This window comes from Tauraco erythrolophus, chromosome 15, assembly GCF_009769465.1.
Source record: "Tauraco erythrolophus isolate bTauEry1 chromosome 15, bTauEry1.pri, whole genome shotgun sequence".
Lineage (NCBI taxonomy): Eukaryota > Metazoa > Chordata > Aves > Musophagiformes > Musophagidae > Tauraco > Tauraco erythrolophus.
In genome coordinates, this window is record NC_141479.1 from 2984973 (window position 1) to 3009141 (window position 24169).

General features: G+C 49.8%; 2 protein-coding genes across 2 annotated transcripts; one reads left to right on the forward strand and one right to left on the reverse strand.

The window, feature by feature from the left end:
- Window positions 1-7868: 7868 nt before the first annotated feature.
- On the reverse strand, window positions 7869-16638 carry TRADD (TNFRSF1A associated via death domain). The gene is given in 11 exon segments (XM_086621250.1): window positions 7869-8347; window positions 9670-9856; window positions 11562-11644; window positions 11647-11754; window positions 11757-11837; window positions 14413-14439; window positions 14442-14505; window positions 14507-14539; window positions 14541-14565; window positions 16271-16412; window positions 16614-16638. Coding segments are annotated over 11 exon segments (1083 nt in total). The 3' UTR covers window positions 7869-8039.
- A 4714-nt stretch (window positions 16639-21352) lies between these two features.
- FBXL8 (F-box and leucine rich repeat protein 8) lies at window positions 21353-23247 on the forward strand. The gene is given in 4 exon segments (XM_009987867.2): window positions 21353-21516; window positions 22057-22451; window positions 22454-22844; window positions 22846-23247. Coding segments are annotated over 4 exon segments (1134 nt in total). The 3' UTR covers window positions 23030-23247.
- The last annotated feature ends 922 nt before the right edge of the window (window positions 23248-24169 follow it).

Genomic DNA, 24169 nt, shown 5'->3' on the forward strand with positions numbered 1-24169 from the left:
CTCTGAGACGAGACGCCGGGCTCCCTCCTTGCACACACCCGCTTGCTGTAGCGTGGTGGAAGGAGCAACGGCAGCAGGGGAAGGAGCTGGGTCCGCTTCCAAGAGCCGGGCACGTGATCGGCAGGCCGGGAGCGCAGATGGCCTCCAGCGCCTCGGAGCCCCGCGTCCAGCAGCGCCCCGCGTTTTCCTGCCCGCAGTCGTCCGTGTGACAGGGCAGGGCTGGAGGTGTTGAGGGATTGAGTGCAGAGCCAGGTTGGGGACTTCCATCAGTTCTGCTGTTTTACCATGTTAAAACAAAAAAACACAAAAAAAGGCTGTTGTTTTTTATAATGTAACATTTTTCAAAAGGAAATGTACTAAAATGTACTAATTTTTCTGTCTTTCCTCTCCCTCCCCCCCCAATTTTGCTTCTTTTTTTTTTATAATCCCCTTGTGATTATCTACTTCACCTCTGTAAAGGCTCAAAATTAGAAATTGAGGTTGGGTTCAGCTCAGAAGGAAAATCCACTTGGGAGTTGGTTTCTTTTTTTTCTAGTAGGGAAATGATGGGAGGAGGCAGGAGCTGAGCAGCACGGAGGCTGGAGACAGATGTGAAGATCCCTCCCAAATCTCCCAAAACACTGAACAAACTAAAAAAAATTCACCAATTATTTTTTTTTTTCCATTCAATTTGAATTACTTCAAAACCAAACTTTTCTTATTTGGAGCCAAATCTAAATTGCCATCGCTGCTGATGTGCCAGCTGATGGCAGCCACAGCGTTTCCTACCTCTGCGGCTGTTTCTTTGTCTCTCCAATGGAAACAATGACCTTTCTTCTTCTGTCAGAGGCCAAGGGTCTGGAGAGTGCCCAGACCACGGGCCCCTTTAGTACGCAGAGTTTTTCATTTACAGACAACTTGTCATAAAAGCACATTTTGATCTAGCCCGTTGTTTTCACAAACACTCAGCTGTTTTTTAAATATAATGTAAAAATGCTTTTTTATAAATGTATGTGCTTTTTTCAATTTGTTTTTAATTTCAGCTGAAACGTTTTGCTTTATTGAACACAATGTCACCGTGAAAAGCTGTCACATGGACGGGTTCCTGATGAGCAACCCTCAGACCCTGCGTTCAGATGCTCCAGGCTGGGAAAGCCCTTTCCTCGTCATCTGCAGCTGTCTGAAACACAGGAGTTCCTTGTTGCATAGTGCAGCTGATCGAAAACCTCGGCCATAGGTGTTACTCAGCTTCACAGCTTCCCTGTGCCAACCCAAGGTACCTTTATCCTTCTTCTCCACAGCAGCAGCCCCAGGCTATTTTTCATCCCTCCTCTGTAAGGAGGCAGATGATGGTCACAGAGGCAAAGAGCAGACTAGCATCTGCCTTGGCTCGGAGGGGCTGGCTCTGGAGCAAGGGGGACACCAGCGGGGACTCACAGTAGGTATTTCCACCATGTTACCCTCACCCAGGTTTTGGGAGCTACTCTCCTTTTTGCTTGCACCAATGGGATGACAGTGAAAACAGAGGCTTTCAGTGCTGTGTGGTGCCTTTGTGGCTGCCGTGGCTCGGAGAGTCATGCAGGGAGCTTGGGAGGTGGAGTTTTCTCCATGGGACCTTCTACCTGGTTGTTGGCTCACCTGTACCTTGTTCCTTGGGCACTGATGCATGGCTGATGTCATTCTTCTCACTGCTAGCAAAGTTGCCCTTGGTCTGTCCCATGGCATGTCACTGTCTTAAAAGATTGGGTCAGTGATCTTGTTGACCCTCATCAGTAGGTCAACCCTGCTGACCCTGAGTTGGCATGTTGGCACGTGGCTTTGAGTGAGCCACATGCCAAATGTCATTTCCACCCGCCGTGGGGCAGAGTCCTGCTCCCCGTCGCTGGTTCCTGCAGGCATCGAGCCATGCGGTTGGGAATACAGCTTTGTGGTGAATAAAGAAGGGCTGATGTTGTGATTTTCAAGGACTGTCTGAGACTTAAGTGATTCAGTGTGAAATGATCTGCTCGAGTTCATGGCAAAAGGAATTTCCCCGAGTTCAGCTGTCGGGTCAGCCAGTGGTTTCCTGTGCAAAGCCGCTGGAGAAGACTTAATGTCCAAACTCCTTGGCTCCCACCTAGGCCCTGTGAGAAAGCTCACTATAGCGAGGCACTCGGGACGGCAGCGGTGCTGTGGCCTCACAGAGTCCCAGATACATAACGGCACTGAAAGAAACACGGGGAGCGCTGCCGGGTGCCAGGACAAACCTCCCCTTCTTGGCCACGTTTGCTAAAAAAGGCTCACCAAAGCAGTGGTGGGAAAGCGAACAAACGTGGTGGCTTAGCGTGGTTTTGACTTGAAATCAGAGCCATTAACTGGCAGGTGGGGCACCAGCCTTGGCCTGGCAGTGGAAACGTTACGACATTGGGCAGGACCCTCTTGTGCACCCAGACGCTTTGGCTGGATGCTCCTCTGAGAGCTGGTGATAGCCAACGTGGCCAGAACTTCAGTGAGCCCCTTTCTTACTGCTGCGTTAAGCGTTTAATGAAAGTCTCTGAGGCACTTCTCATCAAAAGTATATATTTATTTATAAAAAGAATAGAGAAAAAAATAGACCAAAGTGCTTTTTTCTATAAGACAATTTCTTGGAGGTTGAATGTCCTAGACCTGAGTATACATGGCATTGTAGTCCATAGCTGTAGATGGCTGATCCAGCTCTGATGCTGAATATCACGGAAACTTGGAATTAGGTGGTCAGCAAGGGATTTTTCCACTAATGACTAAGGGACTTAACCACACATCTCCTACAGATTTCAGTTAGAGATGTGTGGCAAAATCCCTTCAGTAGCTTTAAAATCCAATCCAGAGAAGAAAAAAAAAAATATTTTTTGACTCTAGGCTTTAAATTGTCTCACTGTTTGCGCCCATCGTTGTACAAAAGACAAATGGCCAGACCCCCGCCAGCTGTAGAGCGGCGTATCTCACCTGCTTCACGTACACACTCCAATATGTGTGTCAGACTGAAGAAAAACCCTCTGGACTCCCGTTCTAGTATCTCCTTGATTTAAGGCGTACAGCACCAGAGGCTCACCGCTACACCCGAATTTTCAGTTAAACGAGATCAGCAGTCGAAGTGGATTCGAGGATCCTCGTTGCTCCACGTGCTCGCTTTTGGTCCAGAGCCTGTGGCAGCTGCCGGGGTGTGACTCGGAGGTGGCTCTAAGGTACCTTTGGGAACCACGGAGGGGAGGCGACACGGCGACCCAGGCAGAAGGATGGCTTCTCAATGCTGAACCGGATTTTGAAACGACTGGCAAAATTAACAGGGAAGGAAAAGCCCACAACTTCCTCAGACTGGGAAGAGAGCTTTGTCTGGAGCAGTGTCCGCACCAAGCACCTGCACCTTCTCTGAACAAGTCGTTTCTCTCAGCTGTAAGCCTACACACTTTTTTGGCCTTATGTTTTCCATACCTTGACAGTGGTGCAAAGTATATTCTGTTTTCTGCCTCGGCTTCCTCCAGATTTTGAACCGGGCACAGTTCTGAGACTTCCCAGCTGTGAAACTCCATCAACCTGTTTACTTGGAGGCTCTCATTTGTTCACAGAGCTCCGTAGCCTGCCGTGCTGCGCCGTTAGCGCCCCGTTTTGCATTCAAAATAATCCCGATATCCATCATCTCTTCAGTGGTAGGGCTGAAGCTGAAAACGGAAACCTGGAAAGCGTTGCTGCGAGCTGTTGACATTCGTTTTTCATTTGATTTGCTATGAAAATCTGGAAGAAAATTTTATGATTTCTTTAAGGCGCCCAGCTAGTGATTTTTAAGCACTTCCCATCAATAATGCTAACTCTTTCCTTATTTTTGAGTCAAGTGCTGGTTTCACCTGGCAGACTGGGCCACTGTAAGCCCTTGTGGCATGCGAGAACTGAAGCTGCTGGAAGAGAGCAAGAACTGAAGCTGCTGGAAGAGAGCACCTTCCCTATCTGCCGTGATGAGGCACTGTCATCTCCAGCAGATGAATTCATCGATGGTGTATTTTTAACAAGCATCTAAGGGGGTTAATGTTGGCCTTTCACTGACTCTGCCCTCCAGGACAGTGTGGTGTTTCCTTCGTGACAATTTTGTACCTCAGGTTTTCTTCTGTCGGATGCCTCATGTCAAAGTGTATCTGGTGAGCATTTTAACTTCCACTCTCCTCTTTGTTATTATCCATTTGAACACTGTAGCTCAGCTATGCCAAAACATACTCCTAAACAAATACAATTTTATTCCTTCTGGCAGACTGAAAGGAGCCTCCTTCAAATCTGAAACATTGCTAAAACTACAAAAACAATCTGTACCACAAAAAAAGCCCTCTTGGATCTCTTCCTGTAAGCATGTTTTGGCCTGGTTTCTGCTGTTTGTTTTATATTTTCTCTACTTTATTTTTTATATGCAACTGATTAGCATCTTTATTTGCTTTTAATATTGCATGCTGGTCGGCTGCGTGTTTGATTCTGAAACACCACCCCCCAAAATTTATTTTTTTTTTTTTTTCAGGCATACCTCCATACTTAGAGAAGAGCTGCTACGAGGTAAGGCCAAATTCACCCCAGCAGCACTGCCCATGGCTTATCACACACTAGACATTAGCTAATCAGTATAAATAGTAGTGAGGGAGTGTCACTCGCACGTCTGGCATCTGAGTAGGTGCAGTATGTGTGCAACTAAGCTTGCACAGGCAAGGAAGAAGGCACGATGGGGAAGGCAATCTGCAAGAGTCTGCTCCTTGTCCAACAGCGAGACAGCTGGGCAGTCACTGGAGGTGCTTATTATAGCCCTTGGTCTGGCACATAGTGCTGAGTTTCTGGTGCATCACTCCCAACATTTAGCTCTGTCTCCAGCTCCCCGCATTGCGTTACTATCCGAGAGAAAGACACGTCTCTAACTTCTTCAGTGAATCTCTGCCAGTGTTTTTTTTTCCTTTGTAAAGTAGAAGTAAATTCAGAGTCAAGCCCTAGCCAAATGCCAGATCAATGCAAATGGCACCGTGTACCCACGACCTGATTGATCTATTTCATTCTAAGGCTTCTGTGAAAATTGCCTCTATGTTTGTGCCAGACAATGCTGAAAACCCTCCTTTTAGCAGGAAGGAGTCTGCTTGAGACCAGAATAGAGTTTTCATTGCATCCACCATATGGCTGCTGCTGCTGACTGATCACAGAGTAGAAGGTATGAAAACAGCGGCTGCTACAGTCCCAAACCATGCCATGTGTTCAAGACACTTCCACCACGGAGTATCACTGGAAAACCCTTTTCCTTCGAGTCTCTGCAATGAAGGCACCTGTGAATGCTGTTAAAGATGACGATATTCCAGAAAGATTGCCAGGAGCTCCAGCACTTTTTGGCCCTTTTGAGAGGGAATCTGTGAGTAAGAGGAAACACATATGCCAGTTGCTGGCAGAGGAATAAAATGCACAAGGTTTGCATTAAGAAAAAAGCATTCATGCTTAGTCCTCTGTAATATAGTAAGAGCAGCAAAGAAGTTTTTTTGGACTTGAAGTAGATGCTGAATAATAAGCCTTTCTCATTTTGAGATTCACAGACGCTATGGCAGCTAGCAGTTCTCACCACTGAGCAGCTGTCTTACAACTGTGTATGGAAGTGGAGCACACGAACAGCTAGTCTGAGCGCTAAGAAACATTCATTACAAATGGGACGCAGGTTATGCATATGACTTTGTTTTCTATAAAACCATTTTTGCAAAATCAAGAGCAAACTCTCTTGCTGTTAAGTAATTTTCAAGTTTCTGATGGGTTTGTTTTTTTTTTTTTAAATACCATTTGCCAGGTGGTTGCTGCCAAACAGAGTTCCCCAGCTGGGATCTGGCAGGAAAGCTAAATGCTTCGAGGTATGGTTCCACAGCAGCCTGAACTAACATACATCAGCATCCCTGTGCTGGTCCCAGGGGCGAAACTGTCAGAGAGATAATTGCTTCCCTCTTGGGAAGAGCACTGGTACTACAGTAAGGGAAAGGATAGGACATGGAGCAGGACTAGGGGAGGTGAGACTGCAACGGCACTGATGTAGAATGGCTTAACAAAACGCCATGGAGCCACAGTCTTTGTAGAGGTGGTGCCTGCATGGAGTCCTGCTTCCTTTGAAGCTAAGGGCAAGATGGAAACCGATTCACCCCACACCCTGAAGACATTCTCCCCCATCTTAACTCCCTCCATTTCCTTCCACACGGTGTGCATAACCTTGGGATTCAAAATCTGCAAAAAAAAAAGCCAGGTTCCTCAGGCTTGTGCTGAGAATGTGATGCTCAGCTCATTGAGGCACGTGGACCCCAACTGAGTAGAAGCCGCCCATCTAAATCCTGCTCACCCCAGCCTTCAGTTAGCTGAAGCTCACGGCGTGTGTCATAACAGAAGCTAAGAGTGCAGTACCAGCCCCCACAGCTCAGATCCGAGCCCACTCCTGAATCCAAGGTTGCATTCCTCCTTACCGAATCACAGCTTTGACTCCAGTGAAGGATTAAGGTGTGAGTTGTGGTTTAAAAGGACATCAGGGCTTGCCTGTCCAAAAGCTGGTCCTACCACGACTGCCAGTGGCACACACAGGCTTTATGTGTGCTGGCAGAGCCACCCTCTACACCTGGAACCATTTCCAAAGCCCACTGGCTATTCCCATGAATGGGAAGCACAAAGAGGGATAGAATTACTGAAGAGGATAAGTGAAAACGTAGCAGGAAAGTATTGGGAATGTGACAAAGGTAACGAGGACTGCTGTGCTTCACGGGACCCACGTCACGCTAGACACTTGTTGCTCTGTGCTTCGCTATGGGCACAGGTCTGAGCTCTGCTCTCTTGCAGTCTGCATCAACCATACCAGGAGACAGTTGGCTTCTCCCACCGGAACTGAAAGCACGAGTCAGCCCTGGCGTTTGGGTGCATTGTCTTTTAAGCCATTTTTACCCTCAAAATCAGGGCAGGTAAATCCAGGCACAGCAGCGGATGCAAGACACTGGCAGGGAAAGGCTCTCTGCAGATCCCGACGCCCGTGAGACACCATGGCGTGAGCTGTCCTCTCCGGTGAACTCAGCAGGCCCAGGGCTGGTGGTTAAGAAGAGAGCGAAGGCACTAGCAGCCAGCTGGTCAGAGGTGACTGCTCAGCTGGGCTGAGGTCAGGATGGTATCTGATGCTTCGACACACCTTAGAGGAGCAATTCCAATCTACGCTCCACAAGGAACTTGATGATTAGGAGACTATTTTCCTTCCAGCGCTGTGTTTTGTTCTTCACAGATGCAGGCTCCCTCAGGTTAGTGGGAAAGAGCAAAGCGCGATGGAGTTATTGTCCACCATAGTCCAGAAAAAGCTGGGAATCGTTCTCTGAGTTTCTGTTTGTCCATATTGCTTGTTCAGTGCCTGAAATTTATCCTACAGAGGCAATCTTGTGCCCTGTGGAAGATTATGACTGTCCCAGGTAAATGGGAAGCCTTCAGGTGGTGAGAGGTGGTAAGGAGCTGTACTAGAGAAGGGCAGGACAGATGCACTTGCTGCAGATGTTCCTCATTTGAAGAACAAAAAAGGAGAATAGTATAAAATTGACTTTTCCTTAATTTCCCCTCGGTCTTTGCTTGATGTCATGCCTGAGGGCATAAATGTCTTCAATATAAAAAAATACATTGCATCTCTCCAGGTGACGGCCCTGGGCCACAGCCTGAGAAACAGTAGCATTCTCTGCTTCCCAGAGAAATTCTTTGAGATGCCTTCCTTGCTTTCCTCCTCTCCCTCCCCCTCCCTGGGGCTCTCTAACTATCTGGCTGCTTCCCTGTGCCACATCAGTCCCGAAGGAAGTCAGGCTGAAAGCCTCTCTCAACCAGTTCACAGGAAGGTAACGTTGACTTCTGGAACAGAATGAAATAAGGAACCTCAGAGGTCTGTGCTGGCTTCTGTGAGCGCAGAACCTCTCCCCTGGGCATTCCCAACTCCATGGAAACCTGTGGTGATTTTCAGGACTTTACATTTCCAGACACTGGCAGCAGTCTCATACACTAGCTAAAGCAAGAAAGCCCTTAGCAATGCCACTACCCTTTGGGCTCTAGGAGCAGTCCTCATTGGAATGGAGGCCCAAGAGCTCCTCAGCCAAGCTGATGAGACTGTTTTCTTCCAGAGCTGCAATCAGCCGTGCTATTGTGGCCTTCTTCCCCTCTGACTGGATAAATCTGAGAAGCAATTGATAGGCTTGTTCATATAGTCCCTCTCGGTCATATTCGAGGGCCAAGTTATCAATGACAGGATCACGCAGGGCCCGGCAGCTCTTCTGCAAAGAGCGACCCACTTGCTTCCATTTCTTGGACACAAGCTTGGCAAATTTCTGGTGGTCGTCCGGCGTGAGCGTTCTGTTGGCTGAAAGAGACAGAGGGCAGGTAAAACATAGAGGTTTCATCGTGGTGTGATGCAACTTGGGCAGTTCAGGGTTTGCTCAATATTCTGTGGAGCAGGGAGTGTGGTCAGTGCCCACAGCACGTCGTTAAAACTGCTGCGGAGCTGCTCTGCGTGCCCTCCGGTGTTTTAACACCAGGGCAGCACTGTGAGTTTGGAGCAGAAGTGTGAGAGCAGCAAGCTAAAGGAACTGTCCTGCCACGGGCAGGGCGCCATGCACACGGGTCTGTGCGCTCCGACGGTATTCCTCCACCCCTCGAGAGGGAAAATCAGCTGGAGTAAGCTTCCTGCTTAGTGTATGAGCTGGACGTGTCCGCTCTCCGTGTAGGCTGCCGTCCCCCAGGGCAGTGCTGGTGCCTGGGTGGCAAACTGTAGCCCGTGGTGGGACACTTACCTGCTCACAGCCATCTGCCCTGGCACATCCAAGCTCCCGCCTTGCTCAGCACATTCCCTTACTGGAATGCTCCCACAACATCAGAGTATCTGTGCCCCCATCCTGCAGCCTGGCAATGCCTATTTTCCTTTTTTTGTTGTTGTTTTTTTTTTTTTCTTCCTCCTCCCCTAGGATGGGACTGGCCTGTGGTTTGCCAGAACTCTTTTTCTTTTTTTTTTTTGTTTTCCCCTGATGGACATCCTTTTTATTTGTTTCAGCTTTTCAAAGCAAGTCAGCAAGGCTTTTCTGACCGAGTGCCCTGTTCCTTACCTAAGCATCCTCAAAATACTGAAATGCAGACAGGAGCTCTCTCCTTGGCTGCTTTAGCACTGGAGACTGTATACACAGCTTAAGCACGCCCAGAACGATCTAGCTGGTCTCATGCTGAAGTTGCTATGTGAGACTGAAAGCTCTCTGTAGGGGACAGACTCCAAAGACAGCTGGGAGCCTGGACAAACCAGTCCTGGCTGAAAGCAGGGCTCATGGTGTCGTAGTAACCTTCCAGTCTGCTCCAACCTACGCTATTAACTCACCTCAACCAAATGATGTGGAGAAGAGAAAACTACTCTGTATTCTTCCTTCAGTATTAAGGATTTTTCAAATGTGAGGAACCTGGATGGGACACAGACTCCGAAGCATCTGGTTCTGTGCCACCCCAGAAAAGAAAACAGGTTGAGGCCTGATCTGAAGCAGTATGGCAACCACAGGACTACTGTAATTCCTTCCTTATGAGATGCTGGGAAATCCTTGATTTATCTGAGGTAGACCCCGATATGTAGTCACGTTCATCCTCCCTCTTGGGCCTTGGGGTGAGAAAGACCAAGGGCTCTCTTGGTCAGTTCTAGCTACTCACCAAACTCTTGTCCCTGAAAGACGAAGGTGACTTGTGGGGAAAAGCTGCCTTGAGGAAAAGGTAGAGATGGGGAGTTCGGAGGCGTGCGGTCTTTTACAGCCGTATTGTTGTTGATGCTCTGGCAAACAATCAAGCTCTTGAGGCATTCCTCCAGCTCTGTGATTTCCTCGTCCCGCAGGCGGTCAGGCTGTAATGCAAAGAGCACCAGTGAGTTGTGCCAGGTTCCCCATCTTGCAAAGCTGTACATGTTTAGCTGGAAGGTGCAGCTTAAGATGATGGTGTCGAGAGGAACGGTGAGATAGCTATAGCTTGAGTTGTAAAGTGACCAAATGAGATGGTCTAATGGAGTTCTGGCTGTAAATGTGTGACTTTGAATCTGTAATGTGATATGAACGGGCAATCTCCCCCTTCTGGGTTTCTCACGTGCAGCACTGAGTCCTTACAAGTTTGCACAAAGCTGCTACCAGTCCATGTTTATTTCCAGCAGCCCTCTGCAAGAATGAGGGTGCGCCACAGGCAGCATGGCCTCTCTGACTTAATCCACATGAGGGTCAGACCCACAGAATAGGGTCGCCTGATCCAACAGCTCATGGCCACCACATCAGGCAGCTCCTGCTACCTCCCTTCTCTCTCTCTGCCTCTCCATTACCTGGGTATTGGTGTTCTGGATCCTTTCCAATCCAGTTTTTCTCACTAACCAAGAGAAAACTAGTCTGACTTACAAAGCAGGTAAAGAGAAAAGGAGCAAAGAAGGCAAAGCACATGGGAAGAGTCAAACCTGGCGAGTGCTCTGATTCAGTCCAGTGTTTAACTCAGGTACAGCAGGTATCCAGCACTGCCCTCAGCTGATGGCGACTGTGCCCTAACATCACCTCCCCAGACTGTTGCACTGTTAGGCAGGGACAGACTGAGTCCGTTTGGGGAACTGAGAATAAGACCATCTCTTTTGTCCAGTCAGCTGGTGCAAGCAGGGGGAGGGGAATGGCAAGCAGAAGTTGACAGGGTATGGGATACCACATGTTGTTTGGTTCAGGGCAAAAGGTTTGCCTTTCATCCTCTGTGCTTGAAGAAAAGCAACCTGGCAAAACATGCTCTTGTGCCTAATCTTATCGAGTAGATGGCGACTACCTACTCTTCAGGACCATGTAGAGGGAACTGGAGCTATTGGGTATTGCTAGTTCCAGGTGGAAAAAAAGAGGAGAGGAGAAAAGCAAGTTTAATCATGTCAGGTGCCATGGTTTTGTGGTGAGATTCACAAGATCTCACTGTTCTTGCTAGCAGGATTAGAATGCCAGTGCCAAAGTGTGCGATGAGCTAGACGTTAGGTATCACCACCCGAGAGAGAGACTTTGCCTACAGAAGGGCAGCCCATTCCTGCTGGCAGGAGATGCTGTGTGTCCCCACTCTGTCACAAGTTGTTGGTGTGATGTGCAGAGTGTTTGCACTCACGCTCGTTTCTGGGTGCAGTTGCCATTGCAGCTGTGAGGAGGTGGTGTGCGAGGTGGGGGAGGAAGGTGCTGAGCAGTGACTGCTGTCCTCTCTGTCCTGTCTCACAGGTGTATCGAGGCACACTTGCTTGTGCTCTCAACTGCACCTTCTATAATTCCTTGTCTTAGTGGTGATAATGGCCACGCTAATTGTTGTACACAGAAACCACGGGGATTTAGCAGAATCCCTGTAGGCTGTTTCAGGTAACTCTATTGCCCTTCCAGAAAAGCGCACAGCTCTCGTCTGGGGAAGGGCAGAGCTGTTTCTCCATATTACAGTTGAGAACTGAAGGACAGAGAAGTCAACAACCCAGCACGCTGCAGCAGAGCAGGATTCGCACCCGCGTCCCTGAGCCCGGTGCTGCCGCTCCTCGCTGCTGCCTGGCCACCCCCTCTCCCGTTCACCTTTTCTCTGTAGATGCACTCCAGGCAGCGATCCTCATCCTTCAGCATGTTGTCGAGGTGCTCATTGCCAGCCTTCAGCTCCGTTCAAGAGGCACTCTGGTCATGGCCAAGGAGAGCTGGAGGTGATTCTGGAGGGACGCCTGGAGCGCTCCTTCCCGGTAACTCTGCAGGAACCGGCGGCAGTTCTCCTCTTGCAGAACTTGAGCTGGACTATCAGGTGCGGGTGGCTGCAGTGCACTTTGAGCATGTCCACACCACTCATGCTGCCGGTGGAGTCTGGCAGGGAGAAGTGAGCAGAGTCACTATCCAGGCATGAGACAGACAACCCAGACCCACTCCCATCCACCACCAAGCCTGCAATGGAGCAGCTTTTGAATTCTCTTCTCTCTGTGATAAAGTCCTCCGGGACGAAAAAACCTGCATGTAAAACCAAGAGGAAAGGATTAAGTTTTTGCTGCCCTGCCACCATCCATTCCCATGAAGTATGGTGTCCAACTGAAGCCGTACGGTACTACGCTCCAGGTAATTACCTCAACACTGTTCATTAGGGAGAATTTTAAGTTTGAGGTTCCGTTTCCAGGACAGAAATGATTACGCTAAACTGGTGGCACATGAAAGTTTTCTAGATGGAAGTGCATAGTTCAGCTTGGGGCTCAGTCAGTCTTCAGTCCTTGTGACTGGAGTTAATGCGTGATGGAGGTCCTGGGAAGAGACCCAGCGTTTCCTCTCCACCCCGTGCCTAGCGGTAACTTTTGGCTGGCTCTGAGCCTTCCACACATCTCACAAATGGCAAATGATCGATTCAGCCACCAGGAATTAGGCTGCCTGAGATTGGGCCTCGACTCGTTAAGCTCTTTTGCACAGAGAATTAATTCACAGTAAAATCTAAGGAGAAGCCAGGGATGTAGCTTCTAATATTAGTGTGGGGGGAGCACGAGTGACATGGACAACAGAAATTGTCCCGGCCTTCATTGTTCCTTCTCCCAACAAAATTTAATTTTGATTAGCTGTGCACGGTGACCTTGCCTCCACGGGGGTTTTATATGCTGATGATGACAGTTTAGAGTAAGTGTTTTTCTCTTTTTTTGCAGCAGAGGCCTGTGGGAGGCTGGCTGTACTGCTCCAGACCCGAATTAACCTCTTGTCTTGCCGCTGCACAGGGCCACACCAGCTCAGACTGGCACTACATCACGTCTTTCTGACCCACGCATCGTGGCATTATTTAGACGTGCTTAGGAGACAATCCCGAGGCAAAGCAGACTTCTGTGCTCCACATTAGGCAGGAAAAGTGACCTGGCATTTAAAAGTATGTGATGTAGCAGTGGTTTTTACAGGGTTTACTGAGTCCTGGTTCCACTCAGAAAGTCTAGTCTGGACCAGCCGTGTGACTGGGACATGGGGCGAGGCACCGAGGAGAGGCATTTTATTCACTGACCAGAAATGTCTGTTCATCGCTTCCTTCGTGCTTTGGTTTTTGTGAAAGCTGGTTACACAAAAGCTTCCAGAACAGGGTAAGAGGGCTGGGGAGGGAAAGCTGCACAGACATGGAAACCTTTATGAACAGTGTACAAGACAGCTGTAAAGCTATCTCAAAAGAGAGGGACTTTGCAGGCATTTCTTCATGAAACTTCAGATGGCTTCAGATTTCATGTCCTTTTTAGGTCTGAATAAGCATGGTAGGATTTAGCGGGTTGTGGGCTTGCTTTAAATTATGAGCAGATTCACATTCCAGTGACGCAAAGCAGCCATAAATCGAGCCTAACTGGACAACTGTGTCAGCCTTCCTGCTGCTTCACGTCTTTGGATCGGGCTGCAAGATTAGCAGGCCTGTATTGGATAAACTAGCTGACTTGGCTAGACTCATCGTTTCCAGAGAAATTACAGAATAGTTACACAAGCCAAATGAAACAACATAGGCTCGGGCTGCATGACAGGTAAAGAGCACCATGAGAGTCCATTCTAGGTAAGTAGATAAACTCTTCAAAGTACTATTATTCTGCAGTCAGCTTGGTGCAAGGGTGGATAGAGAAACAGTTCTATGGCCATTTGCATCTCAAGTCCTTTTTGATGTAAATAGGGTTACATACAGTTGGAAGCTAATGTAATTGTGCCTGTTTATATTGGAAAAGAACTTACACTGGCTATCACTAATTTTAAAATCCGCTTCTCAAAGCAGAAATCATGTTTCTGTAATGCTATAAAGACAGAAATTAAATCTTCTTTCACAGCAATTGCGATCTTGTCCCCTTTTACATAAATGGGTTTAAACAAACATTCATGAAGTAGGATAACTCATAGATAGCTCAAGTTGGAAGGAAGCCCAGGAAGTCTCTTGCCCAATCTCCCATGCAAAGCAGAGTCAGCTCTGAGGTCAGACTAAGTTTCTCCAGGGCTCTATCCAGTCCCATTTTGAAATACCCAAGGAGAGAATACGCAAGTCGCTCTGCGGAACTGCTTGGACTGTCCTCATGAAGAAAATGTTTGTTCTTATATCTGGTGTCTACCTCCTTGGTTCACTTGTGCCTGTTGTCTCTCATTCCCCACACACCACTGTGAAGAGTGTGGCTCCATCTTCCCTTCCCTGTAGGCATTGGCGGCTGTTGTAGGGTCCCCCAAAGGCCTTCTCTTCCCAGGCTGAAAAGGTCCAGCTCCCTCAGCCTGTCCCCCACAAGAGCACTGCCCAGCCCCCAACCATATGGATGGACCTCTGCTGAACTTGCTGCACTTTACTGTCTTTCCTCATACAGTGAGCACCAGCTTTCCTTACCCGTGAGTGTGTGAGATTAAAGAAAGGCATGGCATTGCGTGAAGAGATGAGACAGCATGCCAAGGGAGCAGAGAGGATGGGTACCTGCTAATGCCAGCTTCAGCGCCTTGACACACTAGGTTTCTTCTGGGAGCTTTCGTAGAGCGACGGCAGAACGATGGTCTTGCACGTCGACTGGGAGGAAGAGATAAGCGCTGCCGATCCAAGGAGAGGGAGCTGCCTGCCATCTTCAGCACCCTGCAAAATCACACAGGTGAGCTGAGAGAACCGCAGGGAAAGTGGCCTGATTCGGGGTGAGTGCTTACAGCAACCCTAAGCACAAGCATGACAGGATTATGGGGATTTACCCTTATTTCCTAGAGGCGGTGGTGATGTTGTTTTAGTAAGTGGTAACCCTTAAGGAGTCACTGTATTCTGTAAAGCACGGCACAGTGGGACACAGTGTCCCAAAGACTAAGCACTCTCAAAGCTCTGCTTTCGTTTTCCACTAGGACTCCATTCATTTTATAGTCCAAAGAGACTCTGAAACAAAGAGTTTCAGTCCTTGTGCCTCTGACTGCCCAGCCAGGCTGGCAAAGTCCAAAAACACACAGTCAGGATGCTCCAGGGAGCACCCAGCAGTCCTGCGTCTGGCACTCCCACACGGACTGAAGCCTTATTGCAGGCGGAGGCGTTTAGCCTGAGGTCCTGGTGGCTGTCCTCACTAAAGGATATGTTACAGAGCCCAGGGCTTCATGTAGCAGGACAGTCAGGCTATCCCTCTGCTTTACATACTAGCCCATTTATTACTCCTCTCCCACCATTTGCCTCTGCAGCAATGCACCTGGAAGCCAGCACATCCACCTCTCCATTCTTATCATGCCTGTTCCTCGCTGACCAGCTAACACACGCTTACATCTACCGCAGCTGCGCCCAGCTCTGCTCCCAGGCAAAATCGACCAAAACTCTGCTCCCAGGTTACACACTCAGAACAGGAAAAGCTGTTGCTAGATTGGGCAATGCCAGACTGAGACTATGGCAGCTGGAAAGTGCCTGACAGCCCAGGAGACAGATGTGGCCACCTCCCCTTGCTGATGTGTACACAAACTGTCTGAGTGTGTCTGTGGGCTGGTCACTGCAAGTATCCCAAAACTGCTCCCACAGAGGAGCCAGCCCTTCATCACATCATAGCAACAAGCAATTTGGGGCTTTTGGCTCAGGCCCAGTCCCAAGTCCTGCCCCTTCTCTGACTATTTGTTCGCGCCTCTGTCACACCATCATCAGCTGCTTCCCACAGGCATCCCTTCCTTTGTGCTTTCTGCCCTGTTACTCAGCCCCAACAGCCTTCCCTTGGCTGCCAAGCACTGGCCTGACAGTATAACTGCTGGCCACAACAGCGTCCCTCTTCAGATGTCCTTTAGATTGTGGTGTGAAGGTCTTTTGTCAGACCAGAGAAAGGGTGACCTCCCATGGACAGGCTGCCCTCCAGCTGGTACCTGGGGCTGGTAACCATTTCCATCCCTTGCAACATGTCCAACAGGGCACTGGGACATGTGGCCTGCTCTGTTTCCTTACTGTAGCCTTGAACTGTGCCCAGCACAGGAGCCTTTTGCTTTTTCAGAAAATACAGAAAGTTTCTGAATACAGTGCCTGTGGGATGCTGGAGTGTTTCCAGGCCAGGGGCTCCCACATCACACAGGCCTTTCAGAACAGCATCTCGTAAAGACGAAAGGAGAGGATGCACTGCTGCTGCAGTCCAGGTCTGGTCTGAGCCTCCAAACACTGGGAAATTTGGGATCTGGGCACCCATCTCCTAGTGTCTCGCAAAAGGAGGGTAACAGAGATCTGACTAACATCTTAGAAAATTACAGATGTGAAATATTTAAAAGCTTTAACCTTAACCTTTTAACCAAAGGACAGAACAATTTGTCCTTTGCAGTGCAAATGCCGGAGAGCTCCCTACTTGCACGTGAAGTACAAACACTCCTTTCCGTCCTGCTCCGTCGCTGCAGCGTGGACCCCGCCGCCTCTGCACCCCATCCCCGCACAGACCAGGCGCTGGCTCCTCAGCAATCGCCTCGTTCGACTCAGCAACGCTGGCGAGCCTGGAAATTACACCGGGCTTGCAAAAACTCGGGTAAGGGGCCTTTGCAGCTGTGCCTCTGCAGCGTTTTCCCAGCAGCGAGTTCTCCAGCCCAGGGACCCCTCGCTGTGGGTTTGAGCACCAGCAGCACCGGTCAAACCGTTGCGGGGTGCTTCAGAAAAACCAACCCCAGGCACCAAAGTGACGCATGTGACATCCTTACTGCCGTTTTCACCGACCTTCGGCATGTGTCGGGCTGCTGCTGCTGCTGAATTCCTGTACAAGACTAACTGGGAAAGGAGCTGGTTTTATTCTATGGAAAACGAGCTCGGGCAGGGAGTCCGGGGCACCCCCCAGCCCTGGGCACCACCAGGCTGTGCCGCCCGTGGTGACACCGCGTTTCTCCCGGTACCAGGTCAAACTTCGCGGCCTGCTCACCCCCGCGGCACCGCCGTCCTGCGAGCGGGGCAGCACCGGGGGGGAACCGGAGAGCGGCCCGCCAGCCCCGCCTGCCCCTGCCCCTGCCCTGCCCCGGCGGGACGCGCCCGGGACGCCCCGCGGCCCAGAGGGCCCCCCGCGCCCCCGGCCCCCTTCCCCGGCCGCCCGCCCGCGGCAGCCCCGGGCCCCTGCGGCGGCTCCGGGCGGCTTTACCTTCGGTCCCCGCCGCCGCCCGGCCTCGGCGCCGCCGCTTCCGCCTGCGCGGCGCCGCCCGCCGCTCCGCCGACACGGCCCGGGCGGCCCCTGCGGCGGCGGCTCCGCTCGGGAGCCGGGCCGTGTGCGGGCGGAGCGGGGGGGACGGAAAAGCGGGAAAAAAAGAAAAAAAAGAAAACAGCCCACTGAAATGGAAGCGGTATTGCACTTTCCGTTAATATCTTCCGTTTTTCTTGTACTGCCCCGAAAACCAGCCCCGCGGGCCGGTTTCAGCCCGTGGTGCTGCCACCGGAGCCGCCGGGGAAGGATGCTGTTCGCTGGGCAGGTCGGAAGGGTTCTGGCCGTGCCTCGACGCCTCCAGGCCACCACGCGGCTGATGGCTCCGGCGGCAGGCGAGTGCCCACCCAGCTTGGTCGCTCGGTCGTGTAGCTCGTGTCGCTCGTGTAGGTGAGGATGTGTAAGATGGTCGGAAATTACTCTGGTCAGATGGCTTGAAGCTGCCCACGGGCTGGACCGGTGTGTGCCCCTGGTCCAGCAGGGAGGGAGGAAAGTGGGGTTTCTTGAACACAGGGGTTCGCCAGCTTTCCCCCATGATGCTGCTAATGAGAGTGGACAGTGAAAACGAAGATTGGTTGGGTTATAACTACTGACACTAATTACTCTTACACCCTCCCTCCTGGAGCTCATTTTGAAAGGATATCCTAGGATAATTTGAGGAACGCAGTAATTGCAGCATTAAGCACCCAGGGGTGTTTCTGTTTGCTCAGGAGGAAGGAGATTAATGACATGAAGTTTCCTCCCAGGCCAATCCAGCAGGCTTGATGGGACGCTGCTGTCCAAGAGTGCAGTGGGAGAAAGAGGAAAGGTCCGAAAGAAATGAGCAGGGAGTCTGGCGCTGTTTGTGAGAGCAGCGCTGACGGAGGGGACCTCTGGGACTCTGCTTAGCAAAAACAGAGCAGCGTGATGCTGAGCTCTGCAAACAGGTAGGGACACCTGGCTGTCCTCACATCTGACAGGAGGTAAGGTGATGGTGTCAATATAGCTGCTGAATTCTGCTGGCTGTTCTGGTTTAGTCCTTCCTGCAGTGATACCTGGCTGATCTCCCACTTCTTTCTGAGCCAGGTGAAGCTGTTAATTCCACTGTGCTCCTCTGGCAAACTGAACAGACAGGTAGAGAGAGTAAAGCAGCTTTCCCTGAGTCCCTGACAGGCTCTGTGGCAAGGAAAGCAAGGAGCTGGATTTGGGTCTCTTGCACAACCTTCGGTAGCAGCCTCCTGCCCAGGCTGCGTTTGTCTTGCATAGATGGCCTCCGGCGAGCAGAGGAGAAACAGCAGCTGCCTTGTTTGTCCTCAGCTGGAGAGAAGTTGGCGTGGGCCAGGGGCCAGGTTTTGTGCCCACGTGCTTGCTGCCGTCACTCTGGCTTGGCAGTCAGTTTGTGCAAACTCTCTGGGGAACTGAACTTCAAACAAAAGTGAAGCATTAGAAAAGGTTTTTATATATATACATATTAATAAAAATACATTATATTTAGTGCTGTTTTACAACAACAGTGTTTTAACAATATAAACCAGTTTGTTTGCCAAAGGAGAACCATAACTGAAAATAATCCCTGAGGGTTAATGCGGGCTGGCTCTCCTGGGTGCTCTGGTTTCCAGGGGCACGCAGCACCCAGTCCCCTGCAGGGTCAGCAGGCCTGGTGGTGCCAGCACTTCTGGAAACCAGGCTTGGTTGTTTAAGAAGCAGCTCGTGTGTTCATGCATTTAAGGGTTAACAGGGTTAAATGAGCGCAGACATCCCAACCTTCCCCTGCAGATAACAGGGCTGAAGCTGGGCCAGGTCCCAGGGCCAGGTGGGACCCACTGGGTGGTTTGCTGTGGAGACCATCACCCACCCATGTCCCATAAACATTTTCACCTTGAAGCACATCTGTTCGCTGTATATTGAGGGGGTAAAAAGGAAAGGATGGCTGAGACCCGAGTTTCTCTCCCCTTAACCCTTTCGAGTGCGTGCTTTCAGGAAGCACCTCGTGTGGCGAAACCCAAGCGCTTGATGGAGGATTTCACCATCTTGTTTCCCACTTGGGAATTAAAGATGCCGGCGAGGGCAAAGGCTGCGGCTCCGCGGGGCTCAGCCGGCACAAGAGTTGGAGGTCGGGATTCAAGGGTCTGCCTGCCGAGGGTCGGACGGGCTCCCCGAGCCTGGCAGCTGCCCCCCAGCATGCAGGGGCAGCGCCGGCAGGGAAGGGGGGTGTTTGGTGGCCGCGGGAGGGACACGGGTGCCGGAGGAGGGGGACGATAGGGCTGTTAATCTGTGCGTTCCCATAAAGGACAGCGCAGCAGCCCGGGGGCAGGGAAGGCGCCCGTTGTTATTTTCAGCATCTCCTCCTCCGCTCCTCCCTCCGGGGCGCAGCCGCTGCCGGGAGCCGCGGGCGGGGCGCGCCGCGGCAGACGGGCTCTGCTCCCGGAGGTACGCGGGCCCCGTCCCGGGCTGCCCGGGGCTGGAAGGGACGCCGCCGCGGCGGGGGGGGGGGTCTCCCCCGTGCTGCCCGGCTCGCAGGCAGAGGCGCGGCCGGGCCCCGGTGCCGCACCGCCCGTTCCGCTGCGGGCCGCCCGCCGCTCGCTCGCAGCCGGCGGCAGCCCGGCCGCCTCGGGCCTCGGCGGCTCGGGGAGCCGGGCCGGGCCGGGGCAGGCACCCACGGTGGGCCCGAGCCAACCGCAGCGTTGGCGGGCCGTGATCCGTGCTCCTCGCCGACCCAGCCCTTCGGTTACTTCAAATAACTCTAATAATTTTCCCTTCCGGCCCGCCTGCCTGCTCTCAGGCCCTATTTTTAAGCTTTTCCAAGCAATCGCCATGGCTAGAAATGCCCTCTTGTTTTCCAAGAGATTCAGTCCTTTTTACATAGCTCCAAAGGCGCAGGCTTTAAGGAAGAATATAATGAAAAAGAAAGGAGCCAAACGGGGCAAAGAGCAGGGTAACGTTTTGGCAAACATGTATGAGAGATGAGATTAAAAGCGGGGTCCGAACTGTTAAGGTGATTGTCAGAGAAAATGCCAAAAAGAGTGAGTTCCCAGGACGAAGCAGGACCGTATCACTTGGCTCTTGTAGCTCGGCGGTGGGTGGAAAGGGGGTTGTCACCGATACGATGGTAGATAAGATAGCATAGCTGCTATGCTACTGCCACCTCGCACTCAAAATAATGAGTCACACATCAAAGCTGCATATTCTAGAAAAATGTGCAGTTGTGTTCCTCTCTTAGGCCTTCTGCATCGTTACTCCACTTGCCTTGTGTTTTTCAACTCTTTCTCTACATTGAGGATGTCTAGAAGCACAGGTTTTATTTAAGTGGAACCTGCGACGCTGAGATAATGCTGTGGCTCCAGGACCTGGGGCTTCAAACACCGTGAAGTTCAGAGTGAGACTACAAGACTTGGCCCAAGCTCCGGTGCCAGCCTAGGAAGGGGAACGTTTGCGTTTGAAAATCCCTCGCTTGTTTATGAGAGCATTGAAAAAATGCCTGGTTGGTAGTTTTATTTGTGCAGAAATCTAGAAAATGGATAAAACACCTTTTGGAAGATGATGAATGAAAAAGTTGGGTAATGGTCTGATGCTGTGAACCTCCCCTTCCTCCCAGGCGTGAATAGTTATAGTTTGCACAAAAGGTTAAGCAAAATAAGAGGGAACTGGGGCTGTGGTAGTAAGACTTTTTGTTTTCCGAACTGTCACGTCTCATCACAGGCAAGGACAACTGTAATTAAGCTGGTTGCTACTACTACAGGCCTTCTGTTCAGTATCAGTGAAAAATGGATACGTGGGGCTGTTTTCTGCACAGAGCTTCTGCTTGCAAAGAGGTTGTGGGTTTTTTTTCCCCCACAGTTTGAGAAATCTGTCTCAGCTTTTTGAATAGTAGTGCAGCAGTACTAGAAAATTCCCTTGCATTTTTACTACTGAGAGTAGCAAAACCTCACTGCAGGAAAAAAGGCTTCCCCCCACCCCCACCTTCCAAAGCTTTGATCTGACATCTGTAACTCTTGAAAAGCATCACCCAGCTTCTTAGGATTGATTGAAAAAACTGTGCAAAACAATTGGCCCAAAAGATTTTCCTCACTTTTGTGTCCAATTTCAAAATCGGGTGAAATTTCAAGTTTGAAAACATTTTGACCTCCTCTGTGATCCAGTTGCATTGGTTTGATTTGTTAAATATATCCTAATGTATGTCTGTCTTTTTTTTTTTTTTTTTTCTCTGAACAGGGACTCCTGAGAATTGCAGTTTTGGAACTTCCTCCCATTTTTAAACCTGACTGAATCTGCAAAATGCCTGCTTCGGTTCCAGAACTGTGGAACTACCTCCCAGAAGAAATCCTCATCCAAATTTTCCATTATCTTTCTCTTCGAGATAGATACACAGTCTTCCAGGTGTGCAGACAATGGGCTACAGCAGTTTCTTCTAGCTCTGTTTGGCACTTCACAGAGATCAGGTAAGAGGAATGGGTTTCTGATGTCCAAGTGTCTTTGCAGACGTAACCAGATCGTTGTTTGCAGTGCACGTCAAACATTTGTACTGCTTTACTGTACAATATTGACATTAATTGTGAGTTCTGTGTGATGATGTTATCTCACATGACCAGCACCTGTTCATACAGAAGAGAAAATTGTGTTTCGTGAAATTTGTGTATGCTGGGTTTTTTCAGTTGCTGATGAAGATTTGGGTTTTATGGGAAATATTACTTTCTTAGGTATGTTGTTCTGAGTTGCCATTTGAAAATGGCAAGAAACAAAGTTACTGAATAGTTTTTCTTGTTGTGACTCTTCTCTGATGGGTTTTTTTGGGGAAAGACCCTTCTCACCTTCTAACTCCTTCAGTGTTTGGCCTTGCAGTGACTCTTCAGGCATTGAGTGAGAAGAAACATCTGGGGAATCTGTTGATGTTTGCAGAAACACTAGTAAAGGAGAGTATCTGCTCTGTGGTTGCTGCACTCAGCATTCACAGTGGCTGAGAGTTTGTTTTACCCTTCCAGCTGTGATTCAGAGGATGAGGAAGGCATGCTGCAGAGCCTGCTCCAGTTCCTCAGCCAAATCAAGCACCTGAAGATCGTGTTTGACCAGTCCAAGGAGGTCAACCGGAAGAACGTGACGCGCATCTTGGATGTGTTGGCGAAACAGAACCACAAACTGCAGCAGCTCTGCATTGTGTGCCACGGGGAGAACCCCTATTTCTACTCTGGCCAGGACATCCTACAGAGCATACGGAATATATGTGACACTAAAAACCAGATAGATCTGCAGCATATTGATTTTCGAAAAATGCCCTTCACTCTTGATGATGAGCTTGTTGAACTCTTAGCTACCGCCAACCCAAGCTTGCACAGCTTGTTCATCAACAACCGCACCCTGGTCTGCAACGTGGCACCAGACACATTAGGAAAGTTCTCAAAGCATGCCCCAAACTCTCAGCCTTGGGGGTTTACTATGCCAGTTTGTCTGACGATGTATTTCAGGAACTGCTCAAGCCCGAAAGAGCAGCTTTCACCCATTTAGACATTTTCTGTGAGCGCCTGGACAAATATATACCTGTGATCTCAGAAGAAACCTGGGCCGCTGTAAGTCACAAGCATCCTCAACTCTGTGTGGACCTAGAGTTTGATCACACAGTCCCTGCCTGCAAAATACCACGGATCCTAAAGCTGAATATCCCTGTGAGCACACTGCAACTTAATACCTATAATTACATGGTAAATCAGATTAGGTTTGTCACCCAGAGCTACAGCAGTACTTTGAAGAAGCTGACACTGCAAACCACGTCCTCGGGACTTAAATTCCTCGCTAGTCGATCTGGCTAGGCAGTGCAGAAACCTGTTGGAGATCCACTGCTACTGCGTGGTGAGCCGGGAGGTGGTAGAAGCGTTCCTCACGCACTGCCCCAGCCTGAAACAATACACTCTGAAGGTCACCAAGGAACGGCACCCCTGGAAACCAGTAACAGTTCAGTGACCAGCTCCTACGGACTTCTGGGCAAAAATTGTGGGGATCTGCAAGAGGACAGGGAAAGAAGATTCAGGGCTATAAGGGAAATGCTGCAAAATGCTCTCTGCACTCACTGAGGACATGCTGTTTCACCAGCACTGGCTGTTACGTATGATGCACACCTGTTCTGCAGACCAAGCATTTGCACTCAAATGTGATAGAGAAAGGGTTATACAGAGAAACAGAATTGCTGAATTGCTCCTTTTTTTTTTTTTTTTTTCTTTATTGGGGTATGTAGGGCAGGTCTTTTTTCTTCTCTGCTTCTTTATTTAGCAGGAATGCCGAGTTTACTCTTTGCAGGTTTTTGCTGAGGACCTCAGCAAAATTTGATTTTGATTTTACATCTTAAAAGAATGTCCAAGTCAAGCACGTTATGTCAGGCACCCAGCACTACTTAAGAAGGCAGTTAAGGAAGCGGCAGCTTCAATGCAGCCATTTTCTGCCCGGTGGGACACTTAGCCCTGCAGACTCAGTGAGCTATAGCAGCTGGGGTCATCTGATGGAAGATCCACTCTGACCTTGGTAATTCCTCTTTTGGCGTTTCAGCTCACCCTGTTATCCAGGTGTCAGGTAGCTTCCAACCTGGAGGAATATAACAAGAGCTGAGTTATGTGAGAAAATACAAGCAGGAGAAAAAGCACTTAAGGAAAAACATTCCCAAGGTAGTCGTAAAACACATGGCCTGCAAATCTCTTGTCCATCTTGTCTTTCTTTGCTCAGGAATGCAGATTTCCAGGTTATAATTTGGATGCCTTTTGCAAAGGCCTTTACTTTTATTACGTTGTTAGTGTTTCTTAGGAGAATCAAGAGCGTTGGCAGTTTTTGCATCTGATACCTGCATTCATGTGCAAGTTATCTTGCGTCTGCATTAGGATACGTGCGTGCTGGGCTGTTGTACCAAAGGTTTTGGTGAATGCTGCTGTTTGAAGAACAGTTTCTGAGTTGAAATGATCCTTGTATGAAGCTACACTTCGAGCACCTATGGGCTATCTGAAGCATTGACAATGATGATAATAGTGATAATAATAAAGCATATTGTCATCTAGATTCTGTGTATAGCTGTTTGTATCACCCTCTCTTCTCACCCAAGAGCCAAATAATTTCTCT